The sequence below is a fragment of the Ahaetulla prasina genome, chromosome 17, assembly GCF_028640845.1.
Source record: "Ahaetulla prasina isolate Xishuangbanna chromosome 17, ASM2864084v1, whole genome shotgun sequence".
Taxonomy (NCBI): domain Eukaryota; kingdom Metazoa; phylum Chordata; class Lepidosauria; order Squamata; family Colubridae; genus Ahaetulla; species Ahaetulla prasina.
In genome coordinates, this window is record NC_080555.1 from 1,181,535 (window position 1) to 1,198,693 (window position 17,159).

Below are 17,159 nucleotides of genomic sequence, written 5' to 3' on the forward strand. Positions count from 1 at the left end.
GTGAAGAAACATGCTCTAGGCTGTGGACAGCGCTGTGGGTGGACTGCGCATCAGTTGGGTACCGTGGACCATGCTGGACTGTGGAAGATGAGCACCATAGACCACGATGGACCATGCACCAGTTGGGCACCATGGACCATGATGGACTATGCAAGATGAGCACCATGGACCATGATGGACCATGGACCAGATGGGCGCCAGAGTTGCTGTGCATCATACTGTTGGCAGCTCCCATCTCTGTAGAGGAGTCCCAACTTCAGACAGTACAGCTGGGGAGAATGGGACTTGGGATCCCACACAGGATGGCAGCGGAGCCTGATCCTCCTGGAGGGGTGTGTGTGTGTTTGGGGGTGTTTCTCCACTTTCAATCCCTGCGATGAAGGGGCTGCTTTCCTGCAGCATCTTCTGGGCCCCGTTGCTAGGGAGGCGGCGGCGGCGGCGGCCTCCGCTCCCGGTTGCTAGGGCTCCCGGCCCCGCCCGTCCGGAAGGCAAGGCTGCGGGGCGTGGCGGAGCGGGAGAGGGGCGTGGCTCGGCGCCGCGGGCTGCGCCAATGGGGAGAGGCGGGGGCGTGGCCGAGGCGCGGGCTCAGGTAACAGGTTGCGCCCGGCCGGGGCGGCGGCCAGAAGCGGAGCCGAGCCAGAGGCGGCGGGTGGGCGAGGAAGCCGGGCGGGTAAGAGGAGGCGGTGGGTGTCTGGGTGGGTTTCCCTTCCCCTTCTCCTCCTCCTTCCCCCAGGCTTTGCTGCCTTCTTGAGCTCCCCCGCCGTCCCGGATAGCGACGGGCGCCCCTTTGCTCCTCTGAGTGTCCTACGGGGGGGCAGGTGAGAGTCCCTCCCTCCCTTTTGCCCCCCCGGGCATCCTCTCTGCAGCGTTTCCTCTTTGCATGCCCCTCCTCCCAGGACTACACTGCCCATTGCCCCGGCTGGCACCTTCAGGGGCTGCTTCCAGCTCAGCCCCGTCCTCTCCCGCTGAGCCGGACTGCAGCTCCCATGGTCCGCAGCCAGGCAGAGAAGCCCCCCCCTCCCTCCATCCCTCCCTCCATCCGCGGACCTCCGAGGAGGGGAGACCCACGCCCTTTCCTTCCTCCCCTCCATCCCCTCGGGCTAGGCTCGCTTGGCCTGAGCGGCCGCCCCCTCCTCTCCCTTCCAGCCGCCGCGCCCCCTCCCCTCTCGCGGGCGCCACGTTGCCTTTGCGAAGGACCTGGAGGCGGAGGAGCCGCCGCCGAACCTCGAGGGAACCCCCTGTGCCCGCTTTGCCCAGCTGGCATGCTGGCCTCTCCGCCCCGCTTCCCTCGCCTGGAGTCTGCAAACGGGGCAAAGAAGCAAGCTTTGGTGGGTGAGGGGTCCGAGCCAGGCAGCCCCAGGGAGGGGCCCGGAAAGGCAGGTGGGGACTTTCGGATCGGTGACCTGCCCTTTTGTCCCCTCTGGCCAGGAAACGGCCCCACCTTTGCTCAGGGGAGGGAACGCATCTGAACTGAGGGGGATGGGCTTTGGAGTAGTACTCGGGAGGGAGGGAGGAAGATTGTAGGGGGAAGGAAGGAGAAAGGCGGAAAGAAGGGAATGAAAGGAGGAAGGAAGAAGTAATAGAAAAAGAAGGGAAGGAGGATGGAAAGAGAAAAAAGAAGGAAAGAAGGGAGCGAGGAGGAAGAGAAAAAGAAGGGAAGGAGGATGGAAAGAGAAAAAAGGAAGGGAAGGGAAGGGAAGGAAGGAAGGATCCATAGCCTTAGCAGGGTCTTAAAACTTTCCCTCAACCCTTGCAGAATAGCTTAGATTACAACAACACCCACCATCCCCAGCCAGCCGCCTTCTGAAGTGCCCGAAGTCTGCAGGGACAGCTCTTTCTCTCTCTCTCTCTCTCTCTCTTTCTTAAGCCCACCCTTCTGTACCCCAACACACCCAGAGGGGCCTAAATCCTTTAATCCCCAGCGGATGCTCTGCTGTTTATAACCCGATTGTCAGAATCTGCAGCCTTTTAAATACCTTTCTGGGCTTCCCTTCCCCCCCACTTTGAACCTTTCTGGTTTCCTTTTACACCTACAAGGTCAGTCTGGATTGAAACTGGAGTAAAGGGGAAAAAACCGGCCAGGCCCAAGAGCAATTTCCCTCTGCTTTTGTGTCTGTGTGTTTGTGGTCTCCCGCTGTGATGGAGGGCTTAATTGACCCTCCTTGCAAACAGACCTGATAGTTGTCAAATCCTGTTTGCAGACAGGAGAGACACACAAGAACTTAATCATTTCCTGAAGTGGCTGATTAAAAAAAAATTGGCTTGCCAAAGGTCGGCCGACCACCAAAATCCAGGCAGGGTGACTGATACAGAAAGCCGTAATTCCGTTGTTAAGCAAGGCAGTTGTTGCGCGAGTCTGCCTCAGTTTTACAACCTTGGACTTATTGGAAATTCCGGGACACTGCAACTGTGAGAAATGCATGCTGGTTGCTTAAACACCCGAATCGCAGTTGCCTAACCTGATGGCCGCAAGTGTGAGGAGTGGGCCATAAGTTTCTTTTTTCAGCACTGCTGTAACATTGAACAGTCACTGACCGAATGGGCGTAAGAGCAGTACTGCCTGTATTGATTTTGCTCTGCCCGGGAGGGTGGGGGGATTTGGGGGGAGGGAGAGTGGACTCCCCAGGGCCCAGCTTTTGAATCAGATGCTTAATTTCCCCCTGGAAATGAAACATTTCATCTGCTCGCTCTCGCTCTCCCAATCCTGCATTTCTGGGCCACTGGCCTTATGGACAGGGAACTGATCTGCGCGCTCTGCGTTTGCTCAGGAGTCCTCTTGTTTGCTTTGCCTCTGCTGCGGCCATAAGCGAAGCCTTGGACTTCCCACGGCCTCCTTAGAAAGTGTCACCTGCACAACCTGCTCTACCTGGGTTCGTTCGGCGCAGGAGCCCTGTCGCCTGCACCAGCGACCTCCTGCCGACACCCTTGGCAAGACCGGTTGTTGGAAGGATGAATAATGGCCCCGTGAGGGCTGTGGCCACCCGGCTGGTCCTGCCAGTTAAGGGCAGGGATGCTGCGGTTCCTTCTGGGTGACACCTGCGTCAAGGTGATGGCGTTGAAAGTTCTTATTTCCGCCTTCCGCTTAAACAAGCCGGCTTCCTTTCTCTTAATGTCGGTTTATCCCTGAACCAAGCTCTCCAAAAGACTTGTCAGAGTTTTAAAACTTTTTTACATCTCTGCTTCAGGAAAAGGGACGAGCAGCTGCAGCTCTCTCTAGGTGAATTTTCTTCACCTAGAGAGGATTGTTATTATTTTCCTCCTTCGGATAATCCAAAAACGATTTGCTATCCCCTTGCTTCGGCCCCCTTGAAGTCGGTGCCGCTCTCTGCCTGGTGTTAATTAGGTTTCTCTCTCCCACCCACCCCACCCCTCCCAGACCCCCAATTTATCTAGGTGGGATTTCTAGAGATTAAATCTAGACGGGGAATGCGATTTTTTCCAGAGGTTGAGTGACCTCTGATCCCAAACCAGCAAAGGGGAGGGGAGGTGGGTGAGAGACGCCAGAACTGGAATGTGAGATAACCTGGAAAAGACGCAGCCTTCCCACGCTTTTCTGCAAGCATTTGGGCTGGTGTGTGTGTGTGTGCACACGCCACATTCCTGGTGCTTTGGGCTATGGGTCCGGAGAGGTCATCTAGTTCAAGCCTAATTCTGGGTTAAAGTAAATGCATTGTTTATTGTTTTATTGATTATTGCTTTGTTAAAGCGTTTTAAAAACAGACTGCCCTTATTCTTAGCGAGTGGAAATATATATCTGGGAGAATTCCCACTGAATCAAGCCAGGACAGGATTAGAGCAGGGGGTTTGATCATGGTACCTGTTGTTATAAAAGTAAACCAAAAAAAAAAATCTGTTTTGCTAGGATAATTGTGGCGAGATATGAACCAACATTCCTCCTAAACCAACTGTGTCTGCCTGCATGGCTCTCTTGTGAATATAGACTGTTTCTATTGATTCTTTCCCCCCCTTTCCTTATCCCCCTCTGGACCTGTTTGGCTGGTTTTTCTTTCTTTCTTCCTTCTAAGAAAGTTTTCGAGTTTCTGTTGGAAAACAACCTGTCCACCAACCCAGGCGCTGAAAAGTCCCTTTTGCCAGCTTTTGATTCCTGGTTTTCACGTTGGAACAGCGTGTGACCGCAATAAAGCACTGAAAAATGTTTTAATTAGAGTACGGTTAGTTCGTGTTGCTGTGGCCTCACAATAACCCCACGTACACACAAGGGAAACGTTGAAGAAAACAACAGCAGGTTTCCCCCCCCCCCCCCCCCGTAGAACGACGGGGAAGGTGGATTTTTGGGGAAGGAAACAGCAGGAAAACACCAATAATAGTTGAAGCAAACTCTTCAGACTTCAAAATCTTCCAGATAATCTTGATATTTTTTGGGAGGGCCCGGCAGGTTCTTAAGAAAAACCTGTCTCCAGATGTCCCAGTGTGTTGTGAAACACCGAAGCGAAGTTCCTAACAACTTTGTTGATTAAGCCAAAGGGACTGGATTACAGCCTACTTACCACCCAAGCCCTGTTATCCAACAGATTCTCAACCAATTTCTTTATTTTGGATCCCAGAAGCACTTCTGGGATATTTTGGGGGGCGAAATAGAAATTCGAATGCTTACAGGCCTGAGAGTTGAGCCCTCTTCTCCAAGGCAGGGCCTGCCTGGGGAAAGTTTTTAGAATTATTTCATGTATTTCAGGGCGCTGCGAGGCCTCTTCCGCCTGGCTCTTTCTGGAGCAGTTTCAGTGTTTGCATTCCAGGAGCTGATGATTAACAAGAGCTCGGTTCGCCTTGCCTGGGGAACAGCAAAGTGGAAATGGTTTGGTGATTCAGACCTTGCACCCAACCGGGTTTAGCGGGAGTCCAGGTTGGAAAATGTTGCACACACGAATGTGCTCCCCAGCTGTGACTCAACGGGTGGACCTGGGGAAAAACTGCGCTGTACGATGTTTTTTGGATCTGGGTTGCACTGAAGCGGGGATTGCTTTCAGACATATCTTGCTAAACATCAAGGGAGCTTGTTTTGTTGTGAATCCAGCTCTTTAGCCATTTTTGCAGGCCGCCGTTCAGTGTTTGTGCGTGAATCCATCCAGCATGAAACTCGGTTGCAATAATTCCCGGTTTAGCGTTGCTAACTCTGCATCCTATACTTTGGATAAGATTGCTTAATGCGGATTGGGCATCTGGGTTAGTGGATAGTTTCGGAGAGAAACCTAAATTGTGGGTAGAAGGTAGTGTGCAGCCAGCCAGCCACACCCTTTTCTTGCAACTCCCAATACATTTTCCACTTCTTTCCTTCCCAAATCTGGAGACTTGGCTATCTTTTTGTGTTATTCCAGCCTTGTTGACTACCTAGCTGCTCATCTCCTCTGGCAATCCATCTTTGATAACCCAGGCCACACCTTGATGCTCTTATAGCCCTGTTGGTTTTGTTTTCGAAATGAAGTTTCTAGTTCTCATGGAAATGCTCCAAGTCCTGATTCTAACCACCAGGAATTTGGCTTTCTTGGTGCACCGAGTCAGGGAGAGTCACAGGTGTCCCTGGCACTTGGCGGTGCTAGATTTCTCTGGCAAGGAATGCCAATTCCGGGGGCCGTCACGGCTGTTTACTCGGCCTTGCACAAGAGAGGAAAGGTCGTCCCGCCTTGCCAGTTCCGTTCTGCCTGCTGCACCGGCTGGGTTGGTGAGCTCAGGTGCGGTGTCAGTTTCAAGTTTCTCCAGGATGACAGAGTCACTCGGCTGGGGCCCTTCCGGCACGGTGGCCGCCATTTCAGACCTTTGCAATGACGCCAGCCTGCAGGAGGGTCTCCCACGGTACCCTGTTGTGGGAAGAATTCTTTTTTTTTTTTTTTTTGAGGGGCTGCAGACTCAGAAAAACCAATTTTGAACACAGGTTTTGCTGCAGAACTGGGAGCAAGGCTTGCCAGGTTTCGGCCTGCTATCTTCAAGCAGCAATTTTGCCAAACCTCTGAAAAAAGGCTGAGGGGCCTGCAAGTGCGTCTCTCTCACACACACACACACATACACGCACACAGAATATGTACTCAGCAGCAGACCAGCTCACGTATTTCAGGAATTGGAGACTTGTGAGCCAAAGGAAGCATTATGCGCGATCTAATCATGATTAGCTTCTGGCGCTCTTTGCCACAAGCCCCCTTAGGCAGTTTTTGTGGAGTGAATTAATATAGGATTTATTTATTTTAAATTTTTAGGTTGTTAACCTTAATTAGAGGAATAGAACCTGCAGGTGCAACAGCAGTGTATCTCATGCCAGAAGGTGATTTCCTTTCCTAGATTCTTGCTAACCAATGTCCACTTGTGGGGTTCCCCAAAAGCTTTATTCTGGCTATTATATACTGGTGTTTTATTTTGAACTCTGCATAACTGAAATACATATTAAGGCTGGGGACTGGAAAGGTTCCAGGGAGAGTGTGAGAAAGGAAGGCCCACCCAGGTAGGGGCCCATAAGTAGGACCCCAAATTCCTGCCTGAAAAGATTGAAATGTCCTGTTGTGGCAATTTGTTTCTCTTTGCACGAGTGGATTGTTAGTGTAGAAGAATATAATAACAGGCTGTGGCTTATGGATTTGGGGACACTTGGGACTTGTTCCCTGGAGAGGATTGGTTTCCTAGGTTTTTATGCTCCCAAGACTTCAGAGGCAACTTTTGACCTTTTGTCTGATATGCACAGGCATTTTACAGCACTTTCCACAACACAACAAATTCTTTGCCACTTTTGTGATTTAGGGACTCTGCCCCATGAGGGCAGAGTCAGAGGCAGGCTAAGCCAAATGAATCCTGGTTTTAATGCTAGCCAAGTTTCTAAACCACAAAGGGGGAAACTTGCATTGGACTTCACCAAATGCAATGTGTATTATAGCTACAAACCAGAATGGGCCTCCCTACAGCCAGCAAACCCTACACTTATATAACTAATATAACCTATGAGCTCAGGTCACATGTATTTAACATTCCCCCCAATATGAATGCTTTTCCCTTCTGTTCAGGATAGAGGGCCAAGCAGAGATCACTGGCTTAAGGCTGACTGACAGCTGTTTTTCTAAAATGACTCTTACTGGTCCTGCTTTCCTGGTGGCCTTCTTTCCACCTAAGGTATATAGTGACTTCAGCCTCCTTTCCACCTCCTGAGGTATATAGTGACTTCAGCTTTTTACCTCAGGAGCCACATCTGCTCTTCCTAAGCTTTGACCTTCTGGGATCCAAGTGACTTCAGCCTCAGGGGTCTCTTCCTTCTGTATTGTCCAGGGTCTTCTCTCCTGGTGGTCTCCTTTCTACGTTTCAGCTCTTCTCTCAGGCTGCTTCTCCTTCCAGCCTTCAGCTTCTCCTTTGCTGAGGTAGCTTCAGCTCTTGAGCCTTCCTCCTCCTTCTAGACTATCCAGGCTCTTCACCTCAGGGGGTCAGCAGTGACTTCAGCTCTTCTTCCCTCCAGCTCTTCTTCTGGGCAATCTGACCCTTTGCCTCAGCAGCGCCCCCTTTTATACCCCTTTCCCCCTCAGCTGATTGGTGGCCCAACTCCAGCTTCTCATTGGCTCTTAGCTGGGCCCTTCCATTGGTCCCCGAGCCCACTCAAAAGTGTCCAATGTTCAGACGATTTGAGGAGGCCGCCTCTTCCTAATTGGCTGGAAATGGCGGGCTTTCGAACCCCAGAGGGGATATATAAGGGTGGAGCATGAAGGCCTCTCCTAGGACTAGGCCCACTGGCCTTCTGTGCCTGATTGGCCTTGGAGTCCAACCTTAAAACTGTTCCCCCCCCTCAGTCCTGACAGAAATAATAGCAATTATAATAATAATAATAGTTCTTCCTAGCTTCTTGGAAAGAACTCTTACAAAGATAGACCACAGATTTTTTTTAAAAAAACAACAATGTGGTATCTGTGATTCTACATTGGTGTGGCTAATAACAATGATAGTTTATATTATTATAAACTATTATAATTGATAAGCTCAGTCTTGACAGAAATAATAGCAATTATAATAATAATAGTTCTTCCTAGCTTCTTGGAAAAAACTCTTTACAACGATCGACCACAGATTTATTTTTTTTAAAAAAGTGGCAGCCGTAATTCTACGTTGTTTGTGTGTCTAATAATAATTTATATTATTATAAATTACTATAATTGATAAGCTGCCCAATTCCTACCCACTCTGGATGGTGATATAACATTGCTGTGTATATCAAGATGGATAAAAGCCAAACAGAAACGCCCCCCCATGTTGCGCTCCTCTCCTTCCCAGGGAGCTCAATCGGGCCAGCCGGGGACGATGGGGTTGGTGGTGGCCAGCTGGGCACGGGGCCCAGTCTGCATTGGAGTCTTTTCTCTCCCTTATCTGGCTTTTCCAGCTGTCCTGATGGGAGGAAAGAAAGGCAGATCGTCCTCCCTTCAGCCAGGAAAAAAATGGCCTCTGCCCCCCCCCCACTTATTCCACCCTCCCCCCCCCCCCCCGGGAAATTGGACACTGACCAGCCACGTCCTGAGCCAAGAATGTTGGGAAAGCAAAGGGGAACGCCGAGTTCGAGTCCAGCTCTCTTCACGCTTTGCTTTCAGAGGAGCGTTTCCACATGGCCATCATTGCAAGATCCGGGTTGCCCAGCCCTCTGCGATGGCCATAGGAGGGGTAGACTGCTCTTCCCCATGGAGGCTCCATGCAGCTCTCGAAGCCTGGTAGCGACTGATGGCAACCGATCCTTTTTCAGTGCTCCGGGTTCGGCCATCGGGCGGCCTTCTTCCTCCGGACGGAAGGAAGGGCAGGCCGTTTTTCCCACCTGGCTGCCAGCGATGTCTTTTCCCAGCCTGCCTCTCTCGCTAACCTGCTCCTCCTCTCGGGCTGTTGGGCTGTGATGCTCTCCGTCCCTTGGGTGATGGGAGTTGTAGTCCGACCAAGCTGGAAAGCAGTGGTTGAAAAAAAGATCTTGGAACAGCCTCATTGACTCTCAGTTTTTCAGTTCCTTCCTTCCTCCCTCTCCCTTTCTTTTTCTCTCTTTTCCCTTGCCTCCTTCCCTCCCTTCTCATTCATATCTTCCTTCCTTCCTTCCTCCCTCCTTCCCTCCCTTCTTTGCTCCCTCTCCTTCCTTCCTTCCTTCTTGTCTCCCTTCTTCCTCCCTTCCTCCTCCTTTCTTTGCTCTCTTTCCTTCCTTCCTTCCTTCCTTCTTGTCTCCCTTCCTCCTCCCTTCCTCCTCCTTTCTTTGCTCTCTTTCCTTCCTTCCTTCCTTTCTTCCTTCCTTCCTTCCTTCCTCCTCCCTTCTTTGCTCCCTTTTCTTCCTTCCATCCTCATGTCCCTCCCTCCCTCCCTCCTTTCACTATTCTCTGATCCAGAAAAAAAAAAAAGACACCCACAAATTTGAAGCATCTCTTCATCTTTTTCTATCTTTTGCTCCTTCTGTCCTTCTCCCCTCCTTTCTCTCTGAAATCTTTCCTCGTCTCCCGGCTCTGCTGAAGGGCTGCAGTTTCCCACCCATCCCCAACCTCCAGAGATGCTCTGCGATACCCTCCCCCCTTCTCTGGCTCCAGCTGACCCGCTGCCCATGGGCTGGGGGTGGGGGTTGCATCTCTGCCTCCCCCTCCCCTCCCCCCAACCTCCATCCTTGCTCTCACCTCTTGTTTCCTCCAGGAGCGGAAGCTTCTGTGTTTCGTTGGGGGGTGGGAGGCTGTGGTCAGGCGTCCGGTCTGCAAAGGGGAGAGAGACTGGAGAGGGGAAGGCGGAAGGGGCAGGCAGAAGCCAATCCAGCCGAGCGAGCGCAAGGGCAGCCCGGCCACCTTGATGGTGGGTTGCATCATATTGCAAAAAAAAAAAAAAAAATCAGAGCTGAGACCCAGAGTTTTTTTTGTGGGGGGGTGGCGGGGAGAGCTGGCCCTGAAAACTTCTAACCCCCCAGTGCTGAGCCTGCTGACGTCCCTCTTTTGACGAAGGCTCCCTCCCCCCATCCCTCCCTCCCCGAATCACAACTCTTTCCTGGATGTTTTTCTATGCTGCACCAGCCGCAGTGAGTACGGAGCCTTGGATCGCGAGAGATGCCGGGGTGTGTGCTTTGGTGAATGTTTGTGTTTGTGTGTGTGTGTGAATGGATCAAAGTGGGTTTCCAGCATGATGTTCTTGGAGAAGCCCAGGGGCTCTGTGGCTGTGGGGGGGGGCTCAGTTTGACAGTTGAAACAGCATTACAGAATCTTTCTTCTCTCTCTCTCTCTCTTTCTCCTGTCTCTCTTTCTCCTTCTCTCTTTCTCTCTTTTTCCTCTCTTTCCATTCTCTCTCTCTCCTCTCTCTCTCTCTTTCCTTCTCTCTCTCTTTTGCCTTCTTTCTCTTTCTCCTTTTCTCTCCTTTTCTCCTCTCTCTCCTTCTTTCTCTCTTTCTCCTTCTCTCTCTCTCTCTCTTTCTCTCTCACTCCGGATTGCGAGATGCTGTAATGCCTTCTGCAGGCTTGTGCAGTCCTGTTATCCTCAGCTTTCCTTCCTTTTCCTCCTCCTGCTGTGCACGTTGAGGTCCCCAGCCCCTTCCCCACCCTCCCCTTCAGCGCCACTGTTATGATGATGACGGCTCTGCTGAATTATGCTGAACGAGACCAGCCCTGCGCCAGTTAAAATGTGGGGCGCTTGGTGGGACATGCAGCGAGCCGAAACGTCCCGTAAAACTGGCAGAGGGGGACGTCAATATAATTAACAGCAATAATGCGAGAAAAATAAGCCAGAAGAGCGCTGCTCTCGCTGCCAGGGGTTGAGAGCTAAGTTTTCCCACTAGATGGGGTCTTGGATCTCTCTTGGCTGAAAAGAAAATTGGCAGCCCCTCCAGAACACCCCCAGTGAGCAAAGAGATTCACTCCTCACGCCTCCTTGCACGCCAGGTGTGTGTGGATTCCAAAAAGCCGCCTTGCAGCTTTTTCGCTTGTGGAAAGCTGAACCTGAGTGAAATAGTTGTTGCCTCTCCTTTTGTGGGTTATTTCGGTTCCTATTTCTAATGTTTGTGTGTAGGTGTACGAGGAAGGCCTTGGGAGACGCAGCCCAAAAAGAGACGACTGAGCCCACAACAACACAACGGGCAGAGAAAGACACTTAAAAGGGACCCTCCCTAGTTTCTCAGAATGTAGAGGAGACGGTGGGAGATTTGTACTTTCAAACCTGCAGGATTCTGATAAGTGGAGCTTTATAATAAAGTAGAATTAGCTTATTTGGTCATAAGCAGTGGTGGGATTCAGCCGGTTCGCACCTATTCGGCAGAACCGGTTGTTAACTTTCTAAGCAGTTCAGAGAACCGTTTGTTGGAAGAAATCTTATTTTGTTTTTTTTTCCACTTTCCAGGGCTAATCCTGTAAGGAAGGCAGGAAGGAAACATTCTGGTGGTGTTTCTAGCCTAATCTTTTATTGCCTTGTTTACAGAAACTGCCTCTTGGTTAACCCTTGTTACATTGTAACAGCTAAGGCGAAGCGCCCATCGGCATGAGTGACGTTGAGTTGGTCACACCCACACGGTCACATGACGCCTACCCAGCTGGACATTAGGGCAGAGAACCGGTTGTTAAATTATTTGAATCTCACCACTGGTCATACGTCAGTGAAAACTCAACCATCCAGGCCAAAATTATCTTTAAAAAGTTTCAAATTATGACAACTGGACCAAAGGACCGAAACAAAGCAGCTTCATTTTTTCTGTCTTCTTCACCTCCCTCCCCCACCCCATTTCAGGATCCTTCAAGACCCCAGACTCGTAGAGAATGGACCATTCTGTGAATGGCACCCTAGCCGAGAAGCACAGCCCCATAGATTACGGAGTCCAGATCCGGTTCATCGATGACCTGAAGGAGCCCAGGAAATCCCAGAAAGTCCGCACCAAGGCAGCCAAGCCGGGTTCCTATGGCGTCGCGGTGCGAGTACAGGGTATCGACGGTCAACCTTTCGTGGTCCTGAACAGCGGCGAAAAAGGAGGCGATTCCTTCGGGGTACAAATCAAAGGAGGAAACAAATATGAAAGGCCGGCTCAGAACCAGACTTTTGAGGAGGCTTTTCCAGGCTCTTCCAGGGCAGGGTCTTCATCCAAGGACATTTCGGGGTCCATCAGCTCCGACTCGGATGTTCCCGAAAATCCTTACGGGGTGAAACCTTCTCGATACGGGTCTCAGTACAGCACCTCGGATGAGGAACCGGGTCTCCAACGTGTGCCCCAAGCGGATAGCTTGGATGGGATTCGCGTGTCTCGTAGCAACCATGCCTCTGCTCCCCATAGCGGCTATCGGACCCTGCCCCACAAAAAATCCATGGGGCAGCAGCACCTGCGGCGCACTCAGTCTCACAGTTCTTTGCTTGATCCTGAGCCGAACGATCCTCAAGAGACGAGCCACTCTCGAACTCATAACTCAGGCTATAGTTCCCAGACCTCCCCTTCAGGCATCCCAGAAAGGGGTTCCAGTGCGCGTAATCCCTCTCCTCACAGGCTCCCCAACCTTAGGGAACCCACAACCACCAACTTCTCTGGTTTGCGACCTGTCCCCAAGTCCGTGTCCTCGGACACGGGCTTGCCTGAGCCGACCCAACCGATCCGGACCAACAACGGCGACATCGACACAAAGCCTCTGTCCTCCGTGGACTCCTTGATCCACAAATTTGATGGAAAGGCTCCCCCGAGGGGCCGAACTTCCCGCAGGACCCGGGTCTCCCCCGAGAGCCATCAGCGCTCGCGGAGCCTCGACGGAAAGGGTGCTTACCGCGATACAGCTGACGACCGAGAACGAGAGATCGACGGGCATCATCGTCCAGGACATTTCAAAGAGGTAGCACAATCCTCGGCGACTAAGCCGCTCGTTTCAGCCAACGCCCCGGGCAGCCAGGGAGCCTCCGGTCAAGCGATGAAGGAGAAGGAAGTGGACAAGTCTAAGATGATCCAGGATTGGGTCAACAAGAGTCTGGAGGAACCTGGGACGGAAAAACAGACGAGAAAAATCCAGTCTGATTTGCAGGTAATTTTCTGGAGATCTTTGCTAGACTCTCAATTTTTCTATCAGTCCTGGGTCTGGTGGGAAAACCACAATCCTTTTGATGATGGGACTTGTAGTCCAGTAGTATCTTTGTCATCCTTTCTCTCTGGGAAGGGAATTCTGGCTGGACGCCGGTAAGGTTGCCACAGGAGGAAGGTCTTTCTTCTTAGCACATACGTTGGTCTCTAAAACGGACCAAGGTCAGGTTACTCTAACCAGAGACCCTTAAGTGGACTCTGTCTGGTCATGGACGGTCCCTTCTGCAGCCGTCAGCCTGCCCAGGCCCCCTTTGATTCACCAAAGTTGGGTTTATTCTTCCAGCTGAAGTCCACCCCAGACCTTCTGAGGGATCAGCAGGAAGTGGGCCAGCCGGGAAGCAGCAAATACACCAAGGAGCTCATCTACAGCATCCTGAAGGACAGGTAAACCCTGAAAGCCAGCTTAACCCTGGTTGAGTTCAACCCCGGCATCTCCCTGAATATTTCTGGGCAGCCCCATGGAAATGCCTCACCCTTTTCTTTTTTTCTTTTTCTTTTTTTTTACATTTATACCCCGCCGTTCTCCGAAGACTCAGGGCGGCTTACAGTGTATAAGGCAATAGTCTCATTCTATTTGTATATTTTTACAAAGTCAACTTATTGCCCCCCCAACAATCTGGGTCCTCATTTTACCTACCTTATAAAGGATGGAAGGCTGAGTCAACCTTGGGCCGGGCTTGAACCTGCAGTAATTGCAGGCTTTGTGTTCTTAATAACAGGCCTTACCAGCCTGAGCTATTCCGGCTTCCCAATTCCTGTCTGAATCCCTAAACTCTCCCTATGCCAGGACTTAACCAGGTTGGATCCTGGTTAACTTTTCCAAGGTCAGCCACTTTCTGGCTTTGAATAGGTTTTCACATTTTCCTTTTCTTCTTGGGCCACGGTGCTCTTCAAAGTTTTGAGAAATTTGAAATTGCCCTGTGGGAATTCCACCAAGGTCATCCCCCCTGCCTCAGTTTCCCACAGCAGGCAGCTGAAAAGTTTCCGGGAAGTCCATAGACAGCTGGCCTATAGGCCTTCCCTCATTTTGGGTACAGCCCCCGGTATTTGGGTAGACTCCCTAAAGCTGGAGGCTCTGTTGTCTCAGCGCTCTCTCCTGCTTGGTAAGATTCAATGGGACATCACTGGCAGTTCCTTAACCGGGGTTACCAGCTTGTTAGGAGATCATGATCTTAGATCGTTTATTCAGGATAAGGTTGCTACAAACCCTCCTTCGTTTTTGTCGGCTTCTCTGTCATTTTTCAGGAGCAACGAAAGTGATGCCATGGCAAAGCGCAAAACCAACCTGATCTTCGAGAAAATCCAGGCGTTTGCGGTAAGTTTGCCCCAAAAATACACCTAATGTAAAACTCAACAGTTGTCCCCAGTGGGGGAGGGGGGAGGCGTACCCCTTTTGAAAGAAGCTTCTGCCTCTTTCGGAAGCCATTGTTGTGGCCTGCCAGCGGGGCTGGTAGTAGATTCGGGCAGTGAGGAGGTTGGGGAGGAACATGGGCCAGTCTGGGGAAGGCTCTGAGGAGGGCTCTGCGTCCGAGGCAGAGAGGGGGCCAGGGCCGCATGCCAGTTATCAGCTGCCTTCGGAGTCAGACATCAGTGAGGCAGACGAACAGCTGGAGCCTGTTCCCAGTGTGCGCATGTGGAGAGTTGCCAGACGAAGGGAACAGCTAAAGAACAAGGGTCGACTCGGGAGTAAGGCCACAGCTGGACGATGAATGGCCCCTCCCAGAGGGAATAAAAGAGGAGTGAAAGGGGAGGGGTGTTTGCAGGAGACAATTAGTTCGCTTAATTGGTTCGTGACTCTCCGATATCGGCCTGGCATCTCTCCAAGCCGGATAAGGTCTGTGACTGTAAATTCACCTTTGAAAGACTTCGCTGGATGTGAATGAGAGGATTTCACAGTAACTTAATAAAAAAGGGATTTTTGTCGGGGTAAGGAGTCCGCTTGGTGGTTTGGGAACGCCTAGGTCAAGAGCAACCATGAGGTCTAGCTGCTTGACGTGAAGGTTCTCTTAAGAAAACGGCCACGCCTAAGAAATGGGAGCTTGCCCCCTTTTTAAACCTGGAAGAAAATTCAACTTAAAGCATTTTTATTTTCTCCTGGCTGGGGAGGAAGGCTGTTCCTTCATCGGAGCTGAGAGGGTCCGGTGCGGAGACGACCAAACCGAAGCCCAGTGTGGAAGAACCGGACAGCCAGACCAAGGTAGACGAAATAATCTATATTTCTTGCTTCTGGCTATATATATATATGTGCCTGTGCGTGCTTGGCTGCAGTTAATTCCCTCGGGGGTGGGGGGTGGGGAAGACTTTTGGACTCCGACTCCCATCTTCCCCAGCCACCGGCTGGGGAGCAAAGCCTTCCTGCAAAATGGGAAAACGGGCACCCCAAACCATGGCAGAATTAAGCCCGGACATCTCCTTTGTTGGTTCATTCCAGCAAAATTTATTTCTCTGCATCCCGCAGCTTGCAAAAAACACCAGCAGTAACTCACCATAACAGGAATTTAATTTAATAACGGTTTAAATAATAAACACACCTCGACGTGTTCCTTTAAACAAGTAAATAAAACCGTCTCACTAAACGGATTGAAATAAATAAATGTGGCTGAAATGAATGGATTAAAAAAGAAAGGGTGAATAAATTGGGGTTCCACGCAGGCGGCCCAGGGAGTCCCTCGCCACCTTCAAATCCGGCTGCGGGAACTGGAGGAAGAATGCCAGCGACTCCGGGAAGCTTTTGAGAAGAAGAGCCAGGAGCTCCAGAGCACGGGGAAAGAGTGAGTAGGGGGTCTTCGTGGGTGTGTGTGGGTGGGGGGCATCCGATGCAGACCTCCATCCTCTTTCTAGGCTTCCCCCCCCGGGCTGGGCCGTATTTAGGATAGTTGTGGTGTCCCAGGGTCATGTGATCTCCAGTTGCGACCTTCCCAGCCGGCTTCCAACGAGCAAAATCGAGTTTTGTTTAACCGCAATTCACATAACAACTGCCGTAGTTCACTTAACGTCCGTGGCAAAAAAAAAAAAAAGCTACTAAATTGGGCCCAACTTAAGAACCACCGTGCTTAGCAGCGGAAGTTGTGTTCGTAAATCAAGGACCATCTTAAATCGGACTTGGGGTCGTTGCGCGAGAGCTGATGTGTGTCTGGAGTTGTGTGTTTCTTTTGATCAGTGCTAACACTTCTTCCCTCCCCTTGAAGGTTGAGAGACGTCCGAGAGGTCAAGGAGCAGCTGGAAGCCAAGCTGACCGACCTTGAAGACCAACTGACCGAGATGCAGAAGGCCCTGGACCGCTTTCAAGAGCTCTCCTCGGGCAGGCCGGATCAGGAGGTCTTGTTGAAGGTCAGCTGAGACACTCGAGTGGACGCAGCCCAAACCCTCCGGCCGGGCCAGGCCCAGAAACAAAGTTTCTCTTCCTTGGTCTCCCCAGGAGCTTCTGGAGACCCGCGAAGACCTGGAGGAGATCTTGACCGCCAAGCAGAAGCAGGAAGACCAGCTACGCCAGAGGGAACGCGAGTTGACGGCTCTGAAGGGGGCCCTGAAGGAGGAGGTGGCCAGCCATGACAAGGAGCTGGATCGGGTCCGGCAACAGTACCAGCAGGACATGGAGCAGTTGAGACGCAACATGGAGGACGTGTCTCAGGTGAGTGGCCTGGTCTGCCTCATCTTGCAGGTGGAAGACCCACAGGATGGAGGAATCTCGCCCAACCTCCGTTTGACATGCTAGATCTTTCCATGGAGAGATCCTCAGACCAGGAAGCGGTGAAGAGCATGGTATCTTCTGGCCTTCAAGAGAGGTGACCACTAGAGCAGGATTTAGGCAAAGAAAGGAACATCACTTGTTAACCATGAATTATCTGAACTTGGGAACTCAAGGTTGGGAACCTCCAGCCAAGCTTCAAAAGAAATCCAGTTATTTATTAGGAGCTTCATGCCAACTCTGACCCCATGTAATTTACGCTCCAATCATGACCCTGTTCCCCCCTCCCCCCAGGGTGTGTCATCAATCACATTCGCCAACAGAGAGATCATTCCCCTCTGGTCGCTGTGGGTAACCCTGGGAGACAGCCTTGAGAGAGAGATGTCTGGAATGTGCTTTTGTATTTGGCTGCTTCATCAGTTTCCCATCCCCCTTGCCCATGGCAACCTGAGAGCAAGCC

At 51.3% G+C, this 17,159-nt stretch overlaps 1 protein-coding gene across 4 annotated transcripts in view; it reads left to right on the forward strand.

The window, feature by feature from the left end:
* The first annotated feature begins 584 nt into the window (after positions 1-584).
* The window catches only part of LOC131186568 (cingulin-like), a 29,587-nt gene continuing 13,012 nt past the window's right edge, over positions 585-17,159 (forward strand). The window contains exons 1-8 of one of the 4 annotated variants that reach the window (XM_058160284.1): positions 585-670; positions 11,688-12,955; positions 13,295-13,395; positions 14,257-14,326; positions 15,122-15,208; positions 15,664-15,782; positions 16,200-16,341; positions 16,430-16,642. In XM_058160284.1, coding sequence (XP_058016267.1) covers positions 11,717-12,955; positions 13,295-13,395; positions 14,257-14,326; positions 15,122-15,208; positions 15,664-15,782; positions 16,200-16,341; positions 16,430-16,642 — 1,971 coding nt within the window. In that variant the 5' untranslated portion in view covers positions 585-670; positions 11,688-11,716. Of the gene's footprint in view, positions 671-1,008; positions 1,329-9,650; positions 9,778-10,391; positions 10,850-11,687; positions 12,956-13,294; positions 13,396-14,256; positions 14,327-15,121; positions 15,209-15,663; positions 15,783-16,199; positions 16,342-16,429; positions 16,643-17,159 lie in introns of those variants that run through there. The other 3 variants (XM_058160283.1, XM_058160285.1, XM_058160286.1) reach the window with 3 other exon arrangements.